The following is a 19707-nucleotide window of genomic DNA, read 5'->3' as shown; positions in this document are numbered from 1 at the left end:
ATGGCTATGACAAATCTAAGCTAGAGAAAGTGGCAGTTCAGTTTGCTTGCCAGATGAATCTGTTGCGATTCTTTTATAGGTACCTGTGGACAGGAATTGAGTAATCTTCTGGCTGTTTTTTGTTAAAAACTTAAAATCCTGTAGCTTTTGAATATACATTAAGTTTTCTAGTACTTGATTGATTTCTTTTAGTTTTCCCATAGACCTTTCTAATTGTCAACATCTGGGAATATTACTGGTCATGCTGTTGACTCTAGTAGTGATAGTTTTCCTTTATTACTTCTTGTTTGTATGCCCAAGAAGAGCATTTCTTGTCTTTGCCTCCTACCTTTTACTTGAACTTACTGTGTGTTGGTTTCTCTGTTGACTTGAAAGTCTTTTCCTGGATAATGCTTTCTATAATGTTTGATTTTCAACTCTATTATGCCCGTCACTTTACATGTCTACATGTATGCTGCTGTACTTCAGCTTTAAAAAAAGTGCTATTTAGACTGTCTTTGTATTATCTGACTGTAGAATAATTGGGTTGGAAATGGACTACTTTTCAGATGGGGCTCAGCAAATATTTAGGATACGGAGGTTACAATTTCTTCTCATTTTCATGTGAACTAAAAATAATCATGGAACAGTTCTGCTTTGAGTATCCGCGCCATTGTGCATCCTGTGTCTCTTCCAAACAGCTATACTATACAGTAAAATAACAGCTTGAGGGTTCTGTACATGTTGATGTTGAATTTTATGGCTGGATAGCTAACCAGTTCAGGTTATTTGAAAGTAGATATGGTGCTGTTGTTCTGTGCTGATGGTTTTCTCAGAAACCCATTCTCACGTGCTTAACGTGTATATTTGTTTTTGCTGTGTACCAGTAATAACAACATGTTCTTCCGAAGCGAGACAGTGGATCTTTACTTTGCATGTGCAGATCATTCAGTGAAGAAATGAGCCTGATTATGCATCTTCTTGGAAGAGATTCAAAAGGCTGGAAAGACCCAGCAGTCTTAGGTAATTACATTTTATATTGGAGCTCTAAAAAAGAAAAATGGTGAGGGTCTGGAGGATTATTTGGAAGCATTGGGGCTGACAGGCAAGGATGCCTGTAGCTTCCTAGGCTGCTGAAGTGACAGTGGATAACCATTTTTGGGTGCCTAACCATTTCCTTATTTCCATCCATGACAGAGATGGCCACTTGACGTAAGTTAATGCTGTTACAAGGCAAATGTTGCTAGTATAGTTAAGACTTCTTTACCCATTTGCTGATAAAAGTGCCTAATCTTTAAGGTATTTAACATTTTTTAAAACGGGGAGGTTTTTTTTAACTTACGCAGACTAAATTGTAGCATGGAAAACAGTGTGTCCTCTAGACCGGCAGACTGAGTCTTGTCTCTGCTTGCTGGTACAGAAGGGCAAGCTGTAGCCTTGAGCTTCAGTCCAAGGTTGGTTAAGGAAATTGCAGAAACTGTATTTTGACTTAATACTTTCCACTCATCAGAGAAGCCACAGAAGGGTGGTAAGGGTGAAGGAGGAGAGATGAGGGAACATGCTTGTGTATTTCCAGAACTCTTAATTGTGTGGACAGAATTGAAAAACCTGGTTCAGTGGAAACTGTTCAAGCTTGCTTTGCTCTTCTGCCACATCACGCCAAGAAAAAACGAGTTACTTCAGTGATTTAAGCTTTCAGGTTCTGCTGGGAGCTGGGACTCTTCTGACAGCCCCAGTTTTTTACCCTGCCAAGTACCTTTCAGGCTGCTTTCACAGATCTTTCTAGGAGAAATGATATGTAATTTTAGGAGTTAGCAATTTTGAGATATTCTTGAGGGATAGAGAACTTTAAATGTCTGATATGAACAGATAACCAATAATAAAGTTGGAATGTCCAGTAACTTCAGAGTTTATTGCTTAACTGTCTGTTGTGTGTTTGCAAGGGTTGAGCTCAGTGAAACATTAGGCTTCTGCTGATAATTCATTTTTTAGTTTAATGCAATTCAAATATAAAAGTAGTTAAACACTTCTATCTTTTGACCTACTGAAATGAACTACAGAATTTTTATTTGAGCTTCTCAAGTCTCATTTCTATAAAAGGAGACATAGAAACATACCGTACACCAGTATCGTTTCCTATTCTCCTTGCAAGCAATAGTGTTCGGAGTATTTATAAAGTAGACAACAGTGGTGTGCAGTAATTCCTCAGGGTCAGCCAAGAATATTGGTGATGGAAGCTGAGTCCGATTGTTATATCAGCGTGTAAATACTGTAACTGGTGTCGGTCGAATTGAAAAAAGCACAAATCTTGAGGAGTACCTGAAACACACTAACACTAGTTACTTGACCTCACGGATCCTGGATTCTTTTCATTCACTGAAGGTCTCTGAACAGCTTAGTCGTTTCTGAATTTAGACTATTGTCAACCCCCAGTTTCTTGTGGACTGTGTTGTCAGACTTTCAATTAAAACACTTAAAGGACAATTTGGTTCCACAGGAACCACATCTTTTCCTTCCTTCATACTTGTTTTGGTGGGATAAATTGAGCCTTGGGCTTTTCAGCCCACACATAAGTCTCTTGATCTGTGTTTTTGAGGACAGTATCAGGTTATTTTGTGTTTTTATCAAGTGTCAAAGATGACAGGAGCTTTAAAAAATGTAGATCTTGGCTTGCATATTGTCTGCAGGGCAAAATAAAGAAACTTTGAGCCCAAGAATATATTACCTACTTAGCTTCTGAAAGCTATCAAATTAAATTTTAATTGATGTTACAATTTTTTCTCAATCAGACATACTGAAAGGTGGTGTTCTGTTTTTTTTTTTTTAAGCGCTGATGGAATTCTCTCTGCACTTTGTTTTTTCACTTTGGTAATTGGTACTGTATGAACATAGTTGGCTATCATGATTGCTGCAGAAATATTTGCTTCTTTGTAGATTCTAGTGAAAGGCACTCTCTGTAGCTCACACCACTACTGGAAATTTCTTCTTAAAGTGTAGGAGCAGCTGCACGCGTGAGCTGCAGTGTGACTCTGGTCCCACTGAACATAACAGTTTGCTCAGCATGCATGTATTTGGAGATGGTTGGTCTGTAAGCTACTGATAGGATGCAGGGCATTTCAGTTAAACGCATGTTATTTATCTCTAATTTCTGCGTATTTCCTGAAAACAACTTTCTCCCCCCTTTCAGATCTCCAGTGCAATACCTCTCCTCTTCCTTTCTCTTTCTAAACAGTCCTGAGCTTGTGTAGCATGGTCTGGGTGTGCTTTTCCAGGCTCTTGAGTGAAATTACCACAAATCTGATAGTCTTCATCAGCCGTACGTCCCCTCGAGGGGCCAGAGGAAAGCTTTCAGTGCTGCGGAGGGCAGCGGTGGGTTCTTGGCTCTCAAGGGGGTGTGAGCAAAACTACGGAAAGGAGGGGAGGCAGTAATTTCTGCCCTGTTTCTGTATGTGTGGCACTTTGATTCCTTCCCCGAGCTCCACCACTTGTTGTTTGGATTCTTAACCGACTTGGGTGCTGTAACCAGGCAGGAATAGAACCCCTGTTGTTGCAAAAGGTACCTACAAATATTCCTGGAAGGCATGTAGTTGATATTAAGAATGTGGGGTTTGTAGTGCTGTCTGCTTATGGATTCTCCCCCCACCTCCATTTTTCTCAGATTCTTGAATTGTGATGTGAATTTACAATTTCTGAGAATAATTTCTGTGAATTACAATTTCTTTTTCCTCGTTTCAGCAGGGTGAAAGTTCAGTGTTTGTATACAGAGTGCTGTGTAAAGCTGTGCAGGCGGTCTCACCGAGTTGTTCTGAGCATGCCTGTGGAGCGCTTTGGAAAACATTTCTAGATTTCCCCTCCCTCCAGATTTGTTGTGCTCATACCTCCTTGAGTTCTGTATCTGAGGTAATGGAGCTTATCTGAAAGCGTAAGCCCGTTGGTATCTTGTGTGTTCCCCCGTGTATATTTTTACTGAAGCCCTCGGAGGGATGCCTCATTGAAATTCTGTCTCTTCCTGAAATTGTTTTGAGGGAAGCAGATGAGTGCTGTGGAAAAAGGCTATCCTACTCTCTAGAGATTTTTTCCATTCAGAAGTTGGTCTAAACCAGAATCTAAATCTCATACTGATATCCTGTTATGCTTCTTAGTTCTGGATCACCATAAAATCTGAATTGATGCAAGCCTGTCTTGAAATCAAAATACAACTTTTTGCTTCAAAGAAGCACTAATAAGAAAAAATGTACTTTCTTGTGGGGAGGTTGGCCTCTTGACGGCTTGAAATGAGACTTCAGCAGGAAGCTTCTTTCCTACTCCCTGTAAAATGGAGATTTAAGTAGAACCCTTTCTGCATTCAGTTGATCAAATTTAGAAATATCTAGGTGTATAAAATTGTTGAATCTTGGGCACATTTTTCATAGAGACCCTTCTGAGTGATTCTGCATCTGTACAGAACCGGTCCGGTTTTATTCTTTCATGGCTGATGTCAGTCTGTGAAGCCACCTCCTGCCTCGCTACTGGAACCAGTTAGTGTTCCCCTGCCAGACCCCGACTGCCTGCCCGAGCTGCTTTGATGCAAGTAGTCTGTAGTTAATGCAAGTATACTGTTTTTTTCAGGTCACATCTTGTGATTGTAAAGCTTTTTTCATCTTCGAATACTGATTTCTGTGAAGTTATGAGATACCCTTTTATTAAAGAAGTTTGAATTACTTAATTCCCAATTTTTTCAGTGAGCACTAGGAAAAGGTGCTCTGTGTGCTCTAAATCTGAAGTTTACTGATCTGTCTGGGAGCGCAGCAAGAGGAATCAATAACTAATCAGTGGGGAACTGCCGAGGACTACGTGTTAAAGAACAGAAGTTGGTGGGAGAACTTAGAGGTTGAAACACTTATTTTTTTAATGGAACTGTCTGCTTACCCAGAGTTTCCAAATTACTTCATGTTAATGTAAAATAAAGTATCACAGACCTTGAAAGGCTGAGCCTGTTTCAAACCAGAATCTGGTCACCTTGAACGCTTAATTATTTGGTATTTTTACTACCATTTCAACGCAAGGGAAAAACGAGTGTCTGCCATGTTGCATTGCAAAGTGGTTTCTGTGTAGCTGCAGCTAGCTTGGCACGCATCGGAGCGTTGTCCAACGGTCCGCGTTGGAAGTTCACAGAAGGGAAAACAAGGATAGTCATGCTAGTTTGTGAAGTGATACAATTTCATCAGAGTAAAGCTAAGAAAATTGGACGGATAAATGTGTCTGACATTATTAATTATAATTTAGGCTTTTGGAAGTGAAGTTAGTTTTAAATTGAAATGTTGGATTCCGCACAACAGGAACATTGTGCGAGTGACCCAAATACATATAGCCAGTCAGGTTTTGCCCATGATCAGTGTGTTGGGCATATTCCACTGAAGTATTTTCTGTACTTCATAAGTAACCGTTTCATAAAAAAATGGTACACTGTTCGTTGTGAAAGTTACTTGGCTCATATGTGGTCACTATTGCAGTCTTGCAATACTTAATGTATATTTTATGTGTGAGCTAAGTAATGAATAAAATTGCTATACGTAGGCCAGGAAGCAGATGTAAATATATCTTCAAAATTATGTATCAGTATGTCATGGGGCAGGATTTCTGTAGACTTTTATGATGATTTTGTTCACAATTGATCACAGTCACTACTGTCAGCGAGTAGCGTTACTGATTTTCCAGGTAATGTAGTTGGAAGTTCAGCTTTTTTTCCCCCAGTTTATCTTTTATTGCTGTTTAAGTGGATAGCTCTAATTAGAGTTGTGACTTTTTTTGTGGAGGAGAAGAATATAAAAGGAGTAGGGGAATCATGCTGGAAAAGCTGCTGTGCAAGTATTGTCATCATACTCCGTAGGACTGCCGTTCCCCATCAGGGATCCTTCAGTGCTCCAGGACTCGCTTGCCTTGGAAAAAACCATGAGGTAGCTGTACGTCTGTATCTCCTTTGCTCTTTTGAAAGAAAAATGTCAGAAAACTTTCATTTGTTTCCCTTTTGCTTGTCTGGAAAAGTATCCCTGCTGCAGGATTTCCTTTCTTTGAGTCAGAACCGTGCGCCCTTACGTCTTCCTTTGGATTTTTTTGGTTTTATTTTGGCCTGTTCCTTCTCACTGTGGTTCCTAAGACTTCCCTTGGCTTAGTTGGTAGCAGCTCTACCCTGGATGCAGCTGTGTTGCTCATCTGGACATCTTCCATTTTTCATCAGGGAGTGAAAGCTTCTCAAAACAGAGGAGGCTCTCCCGGGGTTGCCAGTCTCGCCGTGTATCTGTCCGGGTTTATTCAGGCTCTCTCCTGGATGGTTCTTTAAAGACTGTCCCGGTGGAAGGCAGGTCTCCCAATCCAGCTATGGCAGAGAAGCAGTTTGTAAGGTTGCAGGCAGCAATAAAGTATAAAATTGAACTGCGTGTCACGAGCTCTGCATAGGCCAGTCCTGTTGACTGCCAAGTTGTGAAAAGATTATAGGGAACTAAATCTGTTGCTGTTTAAAGAAGCGTTGCACTCTGGAGCATGGCACGAGGGAGCTGGGCCTTGAAGTTGTGGAGGTGGAATTGGGGAGAAGAATAATAGATTAAAACAAGGTTTAAAAAGTAGTGGTTGGCTGCCCCAAAGGAGCTCCACGGTAAAGGCATCAGTGTGAGAGGTTTTAGAAAAAGAACACAAGAAGCAGAGTGTAATTAGGAGGAGGACCGGTATGTGAAGGTCCTAGGAGTTACGGCGGTCTGTGTGAGTTGGGGAATCTGTAGCACTTAGCAAGGGGCAACTGTAAATGGAGCAAGCAAATGAAAGCGGTAGTTAGTTTTGCTGAAAAGAACACATTTTGTACTTCATAGTTCCCTCCGTGTAACTTTATATATGTGAGTTTTTGAGTATAAAATTGGTTTTTAGAACTTCTCCTTTTGGAAGAAAGCAGAATTTTCCGTTGTCAGCTGGAACGGGTTGGTCATTGTGTCCCTCGGTGTGGTTTACAGAGTCTAGAGATCAGTCGGGACGTGGGATTTTGAGTGGGGAATTTGGCAGCGAGCAGTGTGTGGAGTTGGCAATTAACCCTTTAACCTGTTTGTGCACACCAGAATAACTTCAGTCGGACTGGGGAAGACCCAGTGCCTGCGCTTCAGGTTGCTGCTGCTTGCCTGACAGTCTGCAGTATGTCATCAGCTTATTCCTTTTTACAAAGTTCCTTTATTGAGCTGCTTCTCTGTGGAAGTGTAGCAGAAGCTCAGGTATTGCTATTACGCATCCAATGCGTGTTTTGAAGATGTTTCTGCTGCGTTTTTGCTTAGAGCGTATATTGACTCTTCCCGTATTTACAGGTCCCTTACAGGTAGAAGTAAGAACCTGCTAATGCTGAGCAGATATCAGGAGGTGTTTTGGTTCATCATGGACATAAAAAATCTGGGCTAGGACAGTGTTTTACATGTGGCTCTGCCCAGGCTCTCTGATATTCCACATTGCAAACCCTGAAACATGCTTATTTGTAGTTCAGGCTTGCCCTTGCTCATTTGACTTGTATGGGCTTCTACTGAGCTGTGCTGTCCGAAACTTGTCCCCTCTGCAGGGGGGGAGCAGGCCAGATCACCTGGAAAACGATAGTGACTTTTGTGGAGGTCTCATCTGGAACAGACTAGTTTGCTCTGCCTGGGAAAGAAATTTATTTCTGAGCAAACGTGCTCGTCAGGCGTGCAGGCAGAGCGGGTGACTCATGAGGGAGGCCGGGTTTAGCTGCAGCCCTGACGCTTGTCAGGCAAGTCGGGTTTCTGCCCGCGCTGACGTGAGGGTCGCCTGAGGCTGTCACACCGAGCAGCTGAGTGTTCCTCTGTCGTGAGAAGCGGTGAAGAGCTCAGGTACTGGGTTTGGACTCAGAGTCGTCCGCCAACCCTTTTATGTACCGTTCAGTCGCCCAGTTAATGAATGTAATTCCCCTTTGCCTTGGGTGCTGAGAGCTCCTGCCGGTTCCTGCCCGGTGTCGGAAATTTCACATTGGGAATTTGTAGCTGGAAAAATATCCTTGAAAGGTGCAGCAAGAGCTGTTTAAAAAATAAAGAAAATGTTAGAGGTTTGTAACAGATTAACTGCTATTCAGAGCAAGGATCCAAAGGTATGCTTAAAAAGCAAGCGTTTGTGTCACGGGTTGTTCCGCGTAAGTTGTCCAGGAAAGTGAATTACCGGCACAGGGCACCTGGTAGCACGCCGTGGGCAGTTCACGCTTTCCCTGTGTAGTCTGTCGGTTCATGAGTTGCTCATGGTTGGGGGGGTGACATACCTCTTTTTGTAAATAAAATGGCTGTAAAACCACACAGATGGTTACAGAAACCTTGAGACAAGTACTTTTTTTTTTTTTTTTTATCTGGTTGATGCTCTGCTAAGCTTTCCACAATTTCTTTTATTCTTCTGTTTGTGCAGACTAGTTATCAGAAAGTTTATTTCTGGATTAGGCAAGGATTTGTATTTAGTAGTCTTCATGTGCTCAAATATAGCATGCTTGTTGTGAATAAAATTAAACTGTGTGTTTTAATTTTCTAATGAACTGATTCCTGTGTTTTTCAGATTACACAGCGTTTTTGGGACACACCTCTGTTGGATTTTAATACATGTCCTGCTAACAACAGCTTTCAACTATGGAATCGGTAAATATTTACCTTGCTTCTGTCCAAATTTTCTATTTTATTACCTAACAAGTGCTTGTGTCCATGTTGATGTGTTTGTGTTTTGTGTGGGGTTTTTTTGCTTGGTTTTTTTTTTTGTTTTGTTTTGTTGTTTGTGTTTTTAAATTTTTCTTTATTTTCTGAAATTTGAAGATAAAAATTGCAAACTTCCATGGAATAACTTAAAGGTACTAACCAAGAATATCTTAGGAAATGTGTTTAGTTCTGAGATGCCCTTTCACTTTCATATCATTTTGAATGTAGCAAGTTTTTCCCTGACTTCAGTGAAAGCAAAAGTTAACTTTCCTGTGGGGGCAGTTCCAGCACTGGCTTGTCCGGCAGACTGCCTCGCTTGTTGGTGCTGTTGACTGCTGAGTATTAAATATCCTCCTACCTCTAGTATATCATGGTCCTCTTTCTTTCTCTTTGCTTTCAAAATGTCTTTTAAAAAAACAAAGTCTATTAAAAAGTGCCAGTTTCACAATGTTATGTCTCCTTGTGATTAGTTATAATTGAAACAGATGGCACCTGTGTTTCATTTTGGGCAGAGAAACCTCCCGATATGCTGAGACTACAGTTTGATTCAGTGTTAGGATTCAACTTCTTGGTAGCACTAGCAGATGTAGAAATAATAGGCTATCCTAGAGCGGAATTTAGGGGGGAAAAAAGAGATTTTTGCCTAAGCATTTTGAGAGAGGATGAGAGAGGTCGGTGCTGTCCTCTGGAAAGCAAAATGATATAGATGTAGCTGGTAGGAAGGAGTTTGTTCTTGCTGGTTTTTTTCTGCAGTACAGGCAGTTTGGTGTGTTGCAAGCTGAATAAAAGCTGTTGTTCGCTGCTTTCCGTGAGCTCAGCCTTGCAGTGTGTGTCACGGCAGCGTTACGGGGGGGAAGCTCAGCGATGCAGAGTTGAAGGTCATCCTCGGCATGGAGAAGGCTCTCAATGGATCACCTACAGTGTGTTGCTTCTGCCGTGAGGCTTTGGGTACTCGGCTGACCTCTTGGTTTATGCTGCAATGGGATTATTTGTGTTGAAATTGTCGTTATGATAAAGACCATTATTGAAGGAGAATTACTCTACATAGAAATACAGGTCTGCTCTATCAGGTGGCTTTGCAAGCTGGTAGGTTTCCTTTGTCCTGGGTTTTGGGGGGGGGAAATCTTTGTTCGTAATAATTCTGATTTAGTTTGTCCATAATAATTCCAAGGTATTCAGACGGAGACAAGACATTATTTCAGTTTCCCTTGGTGAATATTAATAGCAGTAGAAGCCTTTCACAGTGAAACAAAACAGACTAGGCATCAGTTACTCTCCCTTGCTGCAGCTAAGTAATTAAAGTGTATGAAGTGTGAGACCTTTTGCTGTAGTATGCAGTAGCTCTTTCCTTAATGGGTGCTCTGCAGTCCCCTGAAAAACTGAGCTGAATCCTAACATCAATTGTAGAACAGGGTGTTTACTACCTATTATGTTTCATAGTTCGAAGGTACGAAGACTTTCCATTCTGAATTTTGAAGTAAATGTTGTTTTGCTTTTTTGAATGCAAACCGTACTTTTAACAGGATAGTATTAATTGCAGTACCTTTCACTTAAACGAAAACTTACTAAACATTCAAACGTATTTGCATAGTATACTTGCCCACTGGGCAAAACGACTTGCTTCCTGACAGATTATAGAGCATTATGGCAGACTGCACCTCTCCAGGCCTTTTGACTACATTGCCTGCCTTTTGGCCACTAATATCTTTTAGGATTATTACTGAGAGCTTAAATTATGCACTGCATCACTGTGGTAGCTGCCTTTTAGAAAAGTTTGCCACACAGGCTTTGCTCCATCTTTAGCCCTTTTCTCTCTGGATGTTTTGTACTTTGTTTATATAAAGCCATCTTGATTGAGGGTCTAGCTGAAACCGTGGATGGTAAAACTTGACAGATGAAGGTTGAGGATGTATGATGTGACAAAACATTCACACTGTGTGGAAGGAAATAATTACTACGAAGTCAGATGTTTCTCTGACTTCTGAAACAACAAAAAAAAAGAAAGAAGAGTGATTTTGCTTTGTGGGTTTTGTGAGCCCTGGGAGATGATAGTTAAGTGACCTTTTCCAGTAAAATAAGTTTTTATCCGCTGCTCTGCAAAGACACAGACTATTGCGTTACTTAAAATGCATATTGGTCTGGGGTCTAATAGCTCCATTCCTGGGCCACTGCAGTATGGAGACGCTGGGGAGAAGAGAACAAGGGGAGAAGGTCAGAATCCTCCAGTGTTGGCTGAAAAAAATTACCCAAATCTGGCATGTTCTGAAACTGTATAGGTGAATTTATAGGCTTTGTGCTGGTGGGGAGGCTATGGTGTTTGCAGTCACTGCAGTTTATCACGCAGGTATCTGCCAGTGCACTGACATGCAGTTTATGCCATCCTCCGAGTAGCCCAAGGATTGGATGTAATTAATGTCTGGCCCAAGCTTGAGTAAAAAGCTCTCATCCTAAAAGGCAGTCATTCTAAAAGCAGGCCCTTGTCGTCTGTGTTAACTCCTCGTGCTGTGCCTGGGTAAAACCCCGGGGTGCCTTGGCACTTGTGTGCCAAACTGGCAGAGTGATGATGTGCCACCTTCTGTCTTGTCCGAGAGGTGGTGATGTATCGTGAAAGTGCTCGGCTTCTGTCACTCATCCATTCATGACTATGGGAATGAGGTTGCCCTTGCTGTAAACCTGTGCCTGAAAATCCACTGGGGCACAAAACCGGCTGTTTTGGGTTTTTTCTTCCCCTTCAAGCAACTTGTGCGTACCAGCATGTAACCTGCTGTAAAGGATGCTGCCTCGATTCCCCATTGAAAGAGACTGAGGAGCCTGATCGTCAGGACCTGGCTTACCTTTGTAGTAAGATCCTGCTGTGTTGGCACATTCTGATGATGTGTTCCACATTTCATAGCTTGGCTAATGGAAATAAAGCTTCAGCACTGGCAAGGGACTCGGAGGGTGTCCACTGTGCTGTTCCCTTCGGTTGCAAACCTGATGCAGGGTCTTTCTGTCCCAGGGATGTGGTTTGTTCCCGTCACGTGTGCCAATACCATTGTTTGTGACGGCGCGCTGTTAACCTGATCACCAAGATATTCTGCATTTAAATAAAATACAAATATTTAGAGGTTTATGTGGATTGTTTGTGGCATGATGTGCTGACCCAGAACCAGTTGCGTTGGCGCAGCTGCAGGGAGGGAGCAGAGGGCCTGTTCCACTGCAGGAAGTGTTACGAAAGTCTGAGATTTCTCCATTTCGGTAGATGGCTCCTTTATTGCAAAACACGGGAGTTGCTGCAAACATTGCTACCCTCAGTTCTCAAAAACAGACTTGGGTTTTTTTGTGTTTTGTTGTTTTTGTTTTTTTCTCCCCAGCTTTCTGTAGTAATAACAGCAGAGGTCTTCTCTAAATGGGTGGAGAAAAGGGGAGTTCAGTCGACTGTGAGATGCCGGCTTCACGTAGCCTGAATGGCTGCAACGCGGCAGCACTCACACCACAATGAGTAGGACAGGTATTTTCTCGCTAAACTGTTTTGAACGGTTTGCTCGAAACAAGCCAGGTTCATCATGGTAGCTTCTTTTTACTTGTTGACAGCAAGAAACGGCTGCATCGCACTGGGCTCATTCTGGGGTTCGGTGACTCGATGGGTTCCCAGCGCCGGTTCCCAGCACCGGCGCCGACAGCCCAGTGTGGTTCGCGCCTTCCCGACATCTTCATTAGGGAAGCAGAGGGGTCAAGGCTTTCTCTGAGCAGCAGAGAGATTGCAGCGGCTTTTGATGGTGGTTTTGGCACTGGTATTTTACGGAGTTCATAATGAATATGTAGGTGTAAGATTAAAAGAATGAATAAGGTAGCGCTGCTAAACAGAATTGCTTTTCAGAGCTGCAGCCGTGCCTTGTTCTGACCTCCTGAGAAGGGTACAATTGTAAAGCTGAGGCCCGTAGTGGAAAAGCAATTACAATACGTGCTTCCAGGATTGAGTTGTCCTCTGAAAGTCAGATGCTGCAATAATGGTAGTGTTGTTTAGGTGGAACGTGACTGCTTAACTGCTTGTTATTTTTCCATTAATGTTCTTAAATGTCTTCATATACAGTTTTCAATTTTTACTGCTTTGGGGGAAATAGAGCTTAGTATTCCGCAAGGAAGATATTTCTTTGCATAGAAGTGTTCCTCTGAGCTTCCAGACTTTTTTCCATGCTTCAATTCTTATCTCTTCCAAATTAGAGGGGTTGGAAGGTAACACAATAGAAATGCAGCGTACATTTCTTTTCTTTAGCGTGTCGGTCACAGCCGAGCTGAGCAGTGAGGCTTTCCATGTGGTTCTGGGGTATGGTGTGGAAGCGTTGGCTTTTGGGGCAAGATGCTGACGTGTTACGAAGCAGGGCCTGGAGAGCGAGGGGAAGCCATGTGCGAATGGAATTAATAGTCTCATGTAACAGTAAAGAAGTGCAGCTGCGTGGCTTGTGGGTTTGACTGACTTCTGCTGTGGTCCTCACCCCACTCCTGAAATGGTAGAGCCCTTTCTCTCCAAAAAGTTCAGATTTTGGAAGAGCCTTAAGGCAGCTGGGTGGCTCTTCAGATGCAGGTTTGCCTGCAGTGTTTCAAATGAGGCACTTTGGGTTTGTGCTGGTGCGTGGGCCTGGGAAAGGCTGCAGCCAGGGTGGACGGGAGATGGGTCAGTGCAGAGCATTTCTTACCCAGTGCTCTTCTCTGGCACGGTGCTCATACGCTGTCGTGCCCACGTGAACGTGAGGAGGGTTTCCACGGCTGTTAGGAGCGGTAAGCTGTTCTGTTTGTCCATTTTGTATATAATCTCATTTTTAAAGCCATAACTTCACTGTAAGCAAAGTTAAACAGAAGTGGCTTTATTGTGAGCCTAGATCTCTTTGTCGGTCAAAGAGGCTTGAGTTTTTGGACACAAAACACCTCTGTCACCTGCAGAAAAGATCTTTCAAATCCTTCCCTCTACCCCAACGCAAAAGCTGGATTCTCAGAGGTAGTCTCAGCATAAGCATTTGATTTGAGTGTTTGAATTGCTGCTTTTACAGTTCTCTGTATTTTATCAGAATCTGTTAAATTGCCAATGTTATTCACATGCCACTTTTGGCAGATGCCACCTACATGCCCTCAATTTGAACGTACCTTTTAGGAGAAGTGTAGGTAGGGAAGCGCCTTTCGTGCATGTCAGATGTTAGAGAGTGGAGCACTTACATTAATTGGCTTTCACTAACCTTTCCACTGCTAATAAGCTAACCTGGCCCATGTGCACGATACAGCACCTTTAATGAACAGATCTGAGCTGAGCAGAAACTTTGAAAAATGACTTGCTTGACTTATTTCTTTGGGTGTAATTCAGATCTGTGCGTTCACCATGACACAGAAAGAAGTTCTTGGTAAAAGCAATCCACAGTCAGATACAACACTTGTCCTCCTTCCTCTCATGTCCTGTTTAGAACTAGACAAAGCCATGACAATACTTACCTAAAAAGAAGGAAAATAACTGGTTGGGTTCTTCCCTCTCCCCTGCCCCCCCCCCCGACTCTACTTGTTTTTGAATAATTTTATTTTCCAAAGGGGCTACATTACGACCACAAAAATCCTAATTTTTTTTAAAAAGTATGCTTTTGAGTTAGGATTTTGTAGATTTGTATCAGCTAATGTACGCTTAAGAATCACAGTTGTGTTTAGGAACAAGTTCATTAAAATAAGTAGTAATTGTAATGTAGACGGTGCACAGGATCATCGTTTCCAGTAACTGGCAGAGTCTGTTATTTCATGGGGGAAGACTCCTGTGAGACATGCAGCCTGGTGACACACGGAGGCAGGATTTCGGGAAGGGAATCTGTAGGTTATTTGGTGCGTAAGCGGCCGGTTGCCGCTTCCATCGTTGTGCAGCGGCGTTCCTGGGTGCGACCTCTTCTGAAAGTAAAAGTGCTTTCAGGCAGGTTCTGGTGTGTCATGTTGCAGGAGGCTTCTGCGTGCAGAAATGCTCACTGAAGAAGTGAGGTGCAGTGTTTGGAGTGATGGTTTTATTTATTTGTGAGTGTTTTGTGTAGCACCAAAGTGTATTCTTGAAAGGGAATGAAGTTACGGTCTCCACCCTGAGGAAGTGACACTCTGGATGCGAGATGACAGACTTTGGAGTGAAATGGCAGGGTTACATAAAATATGGCTGAAATCGCTTGTTTTCAGAAGATATCCATCATGCTATGATTAAGTGCAGATGATGCATTTGGCAGCAAGAGGTGTGCAATCTGTTCCTACCCTAAGGAGCTTGCAGACCAAAGGCCTGCTGATAAGACCAGACTCACTGTTGTACTTCTTGAATGAATAATAGTTTAGGATGTTCTTGTTGCCTTATCTTTTGCTCTTTTAAATGGTAGCGTAGATAATTGTGAGCCTGCTGATTTTGACACTCAAATCCCTGAGTTCTTTAAGGGGGGGAAGTAGTTTCTGGTGTTTGGGGGAATGCATTCCTGTTGTATGAATACCGAGGGAGATGCAGTGACTGGGGCACTTTAGTGGGGCTGCAGGTGGGACGGTCGGTGTCCGACAGGTCTGCATAAGCTGCCTGACACCCCCCGAGGTGGGAATCGTTGCTTGGTGGTGTAAAGTGGCAGGAAAAACCCGAGTGTGAATTTTACGGAAACCTTGCACAGAAGATGGCTTGGCTGAACCCCCGAAATGTCTAACACTTTAACAGGCAGGTGCAGCCTGTTTGTTTAATATGTACATGTAAAAGGGAGAAATTGTTATTATTGCAAGCAAATGCAAAATTGATGGATATGCTTTATTGATATTCTTTGGAAGGGGACTTCTGATAAAAACAGGAAATGCTTCTGAAAAGTAAGTCTTAAATGTCGAGTGTGAAGATGGAGACTAGGCGTTATCATTATTTCTGTTCCCTTGGTTAAATTCTTGGCAGAGCTTTAATTTTAGAAGAACAAGACAACAAGGGCTGAGATTTGCAGGCTCAGTCTAATTCATTACTGACTTAATTAGATGCTTGAGAACTCGGGTATTCTGACAGTTTTTGCAACGCTGCATGTTATCCCTGTTTTATAGTAGTTTGCTGGACTTCTTCAGCAGAAATTCAAAGATAACTTCATTGAAAAAGTTAATTTTTAATTAGTATTTTGATCTTGGATTGAGACTGGACAAGCTAATTGTTTCCAGTTGCTGGAGATGTACAGGAGCCGGGAGAAGGGATTTCTCGGGTGTTTTGCAGAACCTTGCATCTTCTGGTGGACTTCAGAGCGAGTGGGGGGACAGTGCAGGCTGTCATCTGTGCTCACCGTGGCAGAGGCAGGGGCTCCGAGGGGCCTGAATTCCCGGAACCTCTCTCTGTGCCTGGGCGTTTTGGGAAGCTGGCACGCCTGGCTTTTCTGTCCTCAGAAGCGGCTTTGGTTTGGTAGACAAACACTGAAAGCTCTGCTTTTACTCGGAACTGTTCAATCCGCGCTGCCTGCCTCCACCACTGCCCAGGCTCATCTGGGGTGCGGGCAGGTGGCTGCAGGCCACCGCGCCGGGGCGTTTTGGGAAGCCCCTTCGGTGAGGGCCGTGGCAGAACGCAGCAGTGGATAAAGCAGATTTCTGAAGCACTGTGGGACTGGCTAAAACCCTTCGCTTCCCCCGAGTGCAGTGGTCTCAGCTGTAATGTTTTTAACTCTTGAATTTGGAACAGACTTAGAAGCTCACCTTTGGGGGTGGTAGCTTGTTAAGTTGTCAATACTATTGCCTGTAACCATCTGTTCCTACCACTAAGTAGCTGCAAAAATCAGTAATTCATTCTTTATTTTTTTGAGGAGCTTGGGTGTAAATCTTCTCCCTTGTTATTTTTATGGGCTCCCTCATTACAAAAGACAAGCATCTCCACAGTGCTGGAAAGGCAAAACGACATTCTTCCTTTAATCTTTCATCTAAATTTATTTGAAATTTAAATTCAAATAGTTACCAATATTAGAGGTTACTTTGGAGCACAATAGCTGTTTCTGGGGAAGTCGGTGCGTGGGTCTCCCCTATCAAACGGCGATGTGCTTGGGTAACTTCACCTTTCTGGGTTAACCACTCCTAAGAGGAAAGGAGATGGCAGGCTTGTGTGCAATTTATTTTAGGAAATCGCCACTGTAAATGGATGCTGTGTTTGCTTTTGCAAGTAAAAGTTGTCATGGATTCTTATTTTTTTACTTATTTATTTTTGTCCAAGTGAATTAATAATCCAGACGGGCTGGCTTTGGTGGTTCTGACGTTACGTCGTTGTTGGTAATTAGGGTCACAGAGGGAGAGGTGGTCTGGGGGCAGCTCTGGTGGTTGTCACGTGGGAGTCACAGGAACGCTGAAGCAGCATCGATTGTAGGACAGACAGACAGACTACTGTGTGTTGCACTCTGAATTATCCGGGGCTGGGAGTTCACTTCTAGGTTTAAATAGCAGAACCAAAATGGCTTGACATCAAATATTAGTGTTTTGGGAGATGAGATGCCGGTTACTGGGGTTGTCTTCAGTGCTGTCACGTGGGGGGTAGCGACGGCACATTTTTAACACAGAAGGACTTTGCAGCCTGAGATCAGGTGCTCTTCAGAGTTTTTACTCCCTTCCTGCATCACTGGAGTTCAGTTTTCAAAATGTTTATTTTGGTGGTTATCTTAACTACAGAGTGTATGCCTGAGGGTTCTGTCGCGGTGGTGTCCAGCTTTCCCAGCTTTATACCATCTGCACGCTCACCGCTGATGGCGGAAGCTGGGGTTTGTCTGACCGGAAAGAAAAACCGTTGGATTTTGGTGGAGTTTGGGTGATGGGTGTGCCTGGACTCGTCCTATGATACAATAATGTAAAAATTCAGTATTATCTTGCCATAATATACAAGCAGCAATGACCTGACCAGCTCTGCTCGTGGTCAGGCGCGTGCTGCTGCCCTTTGCATCTACGTGGGCTTTGCTGGAAACACCTGGTGCTGTGCGTGGCTGGGAGCAGCCCTGGGGTGAGAGTGGGCCCCGTGCCCCGCCGTCACGGCGGGCTTGCGTGTGAGAAGGGGAACAGCCCTGATACGATGAAGAATCGGGGAAGCTCTTGCAGGACTTAGTCCTGGCTGTCATTAATGTTTTGGAGGATTTGCAGGATAGGAGTGGTCTCTAAGGATTGACAAAGAAGCCCAGAATGGTGCATCTGTTGTTCCTGGCGGCTGTAGCTGCCATAAAGAAGGACCTGGCATGCCACTATCAATTCCTCCTGTACCCTTAGAAAATTTTAATACTTGCAGTCTTCCGTGGTTTTTAGGAAAAGTCATTAGTCTAAAAGTTATCATGCATCTTGTCGGGAGGCTTGGACTCTGCGGGGCAGAGCTCAGGTGTTTTTAAGAGTACGTTATCTGTGACTTTCCTTGGCTTCAGATGATAAGATTTAACCTTAATTCTGATTTTCCCTGGCAGTCTTGACACTCAGTTTGTTTCCAAGTTTGGTGAAAGGCAGGATGGCAGTGCGAGGACTGGATGTGTTTGGGTGCAGGTCGGCACCTCGAGCTTCGCCCCAAGGTGGACTCTCAGTCCGGCGGTAGCTGAGCTCGAACAGTCAGCCAAACACCGACAACAAACTAACACGGGAAAAATACTTGGAGGAACTCCAAAAATGAGAGGAGCTGGTCAGTTTGATGGATGTGGATAGATATGGTAGGAGGAATTCTTTGGTTTTGGTCATTTTTGTCCTTTTATATAATTTTTCAGCTATTTAAGCTAATGGTATAAAGATTAAAAGGTCGATGTTGAATAGCTCTGGTTATTTTCTGCTGGACCTAGACTTATTGCTGGTGTCATATAAGAAATATACTTCCTTTTTATGTTACGCAGTCAGAAGAAAATTATTTTGTTGTCTTCAGTAGTTTTTACCTCATTCTTGTAGTCTTGCTAATATCCTGTATTTGTTTTTGCAGGAAGCCTTTCAACATTTTCTTAATTGGAATTAAGTGTTGTAATAGAAATGCACATTTTGGTTGAAGATAATGTAGGAAATAAATATTCACAGAAATTTATTTTAAGTTAGTAGAAAAACATTCATTGGAGAGCTTTGCTTTGGCACTTTAACTTCTGAGAGGTTTAAAGCTTTCTTTGCTCTTGGGTAATAATAAAGGAATAAACCAACTCTACTGCTCCTGAATTATCTTGAGCAACTAACCTCAGAGACTGATACTAAGTCTATTTGTTATTATATTGTAAATGACATTAATTAACATAATGACACAGATTTAATGCTATACAAAAATTACATGGATTCAAAATCAAATGACAACAGGTAGTAAATAATTTGACAAAATAAAAACATGAAAACAAATAAATTATGAAAAAAAAATCATGTATGCTTTTCCTGTCAACAGTTAGGACTGCATCTGGACGTAGCAGCTGGCCAGTCCTGGATTCTTTTTTCCTCTAGTTTTTAATGATTCTTTTACAACAGTCTGAAAGGAGATCTCTGTCTAAATGCAGGGAGACAGCAGTTCCTCTGGGCTTTGCATTCAGCGAGGTATCGCACAGCTAAATTCTCCTTTCTTTCTCCATGCAGTTTCTTGGTTATTTAGTGCTTTAGTGTAAGGAGTACCCGAATATGAATGATATACTCAAAGGTTTGGTTAAAGATATAGAAACTTTCCTCGTTCCCGGGACCTCAATCTTGCTGAAGGTAGGAAAGCTTTTAAAATACATATAGCACTGGGTGTACATGTACATACAGCTGTATGTGTACATGCATATGTATTTTTAAATGTCCCCTATTTCAAGATCATACGCAAAGCGCAGATTAGATTTGCTGTAGCAAGATGCCAGTTATTTGGGCTTATTCCCATGGTCTGAAAGGAGTGCGGGATGGGGACCGAAGGAGAGGTTTTCATCCGAGTCCTGCGTGGTGCTTTATGGATGAGAAGAATGTGGATTGACAGTCTCTCTTCCCACAGTAGTCTTCAGAGCTGCTTAATCTATTTTTTTCATACTTGCAAAACAGCACCAAGCTTTGAGACACTCCTGTGTAAGCTTAGGCGATGATGAGCAAGAGGATTAATTAGATCTTCAAGACA

At 42.7% G+C, this 19707-nt stretch overlaps 2 protein-coding genes across 19 annotated transcripts in view; one reads left to right on the top strand and one right to left on the bottom strand.

The window, feature by feature from the left end:
* The window catches only part of LOC142087402 (protein CBFA2T3), a 305429-nt gene that overhangs the window by 18585 nt on the left and 267137 nt on the right, over positions 1-19707 (top strand). For 16 of the 18 annotated variants that reach the window (XR_012675443.1, XM_075161626.1, XM_075161627.1 and 13 more), the window contains exon 2: positions 8536-8615. Coding sequence is in view for 2 of the 18 variants with exons in the window: in XM_075161618.1 (XP_075017719.1) it covers positions 8607-8615 (9 nt within the window). In the remaining 16 variants the exon portion in view is untranslated. Of the gene's footprint in view, positions 1-5746; positions 5916-8535; positions 8616-19707 lie in introns of those variants that run through there. The other 2 variants (XM_075161609.1, XM_075161607.1) reach the window with 2 other exon arrangements.
* The window catches only part of LOC142087404 (large ribosomal subunit protein eL13), a 192603-nt gene that overhangs the window by 67317 nt on the left and 105579 nt on the right, over positions 1-19707 (bottom strand). The window lies entirely within an intron of this gene.

Source organism: Calonectris borealis, chromosome 12 (assembly GCF_964195595.1).
Source record: "Calonectris borealis chromosome 12, bCalBor7.hap1.2, whole genome shotgun sequence".
In the NCBI taxonomy this organism is placed as follows: Eukaryota; Metazoa; Chordata; class Aves; order Procellariiformes; family Procellariidae; genus Calonectris; species Calonectris borealis.
Note: the sequence above shows the minus strand (reverse complement) of the source record. Positions and strands in the feature narration are given on the sequence as shown.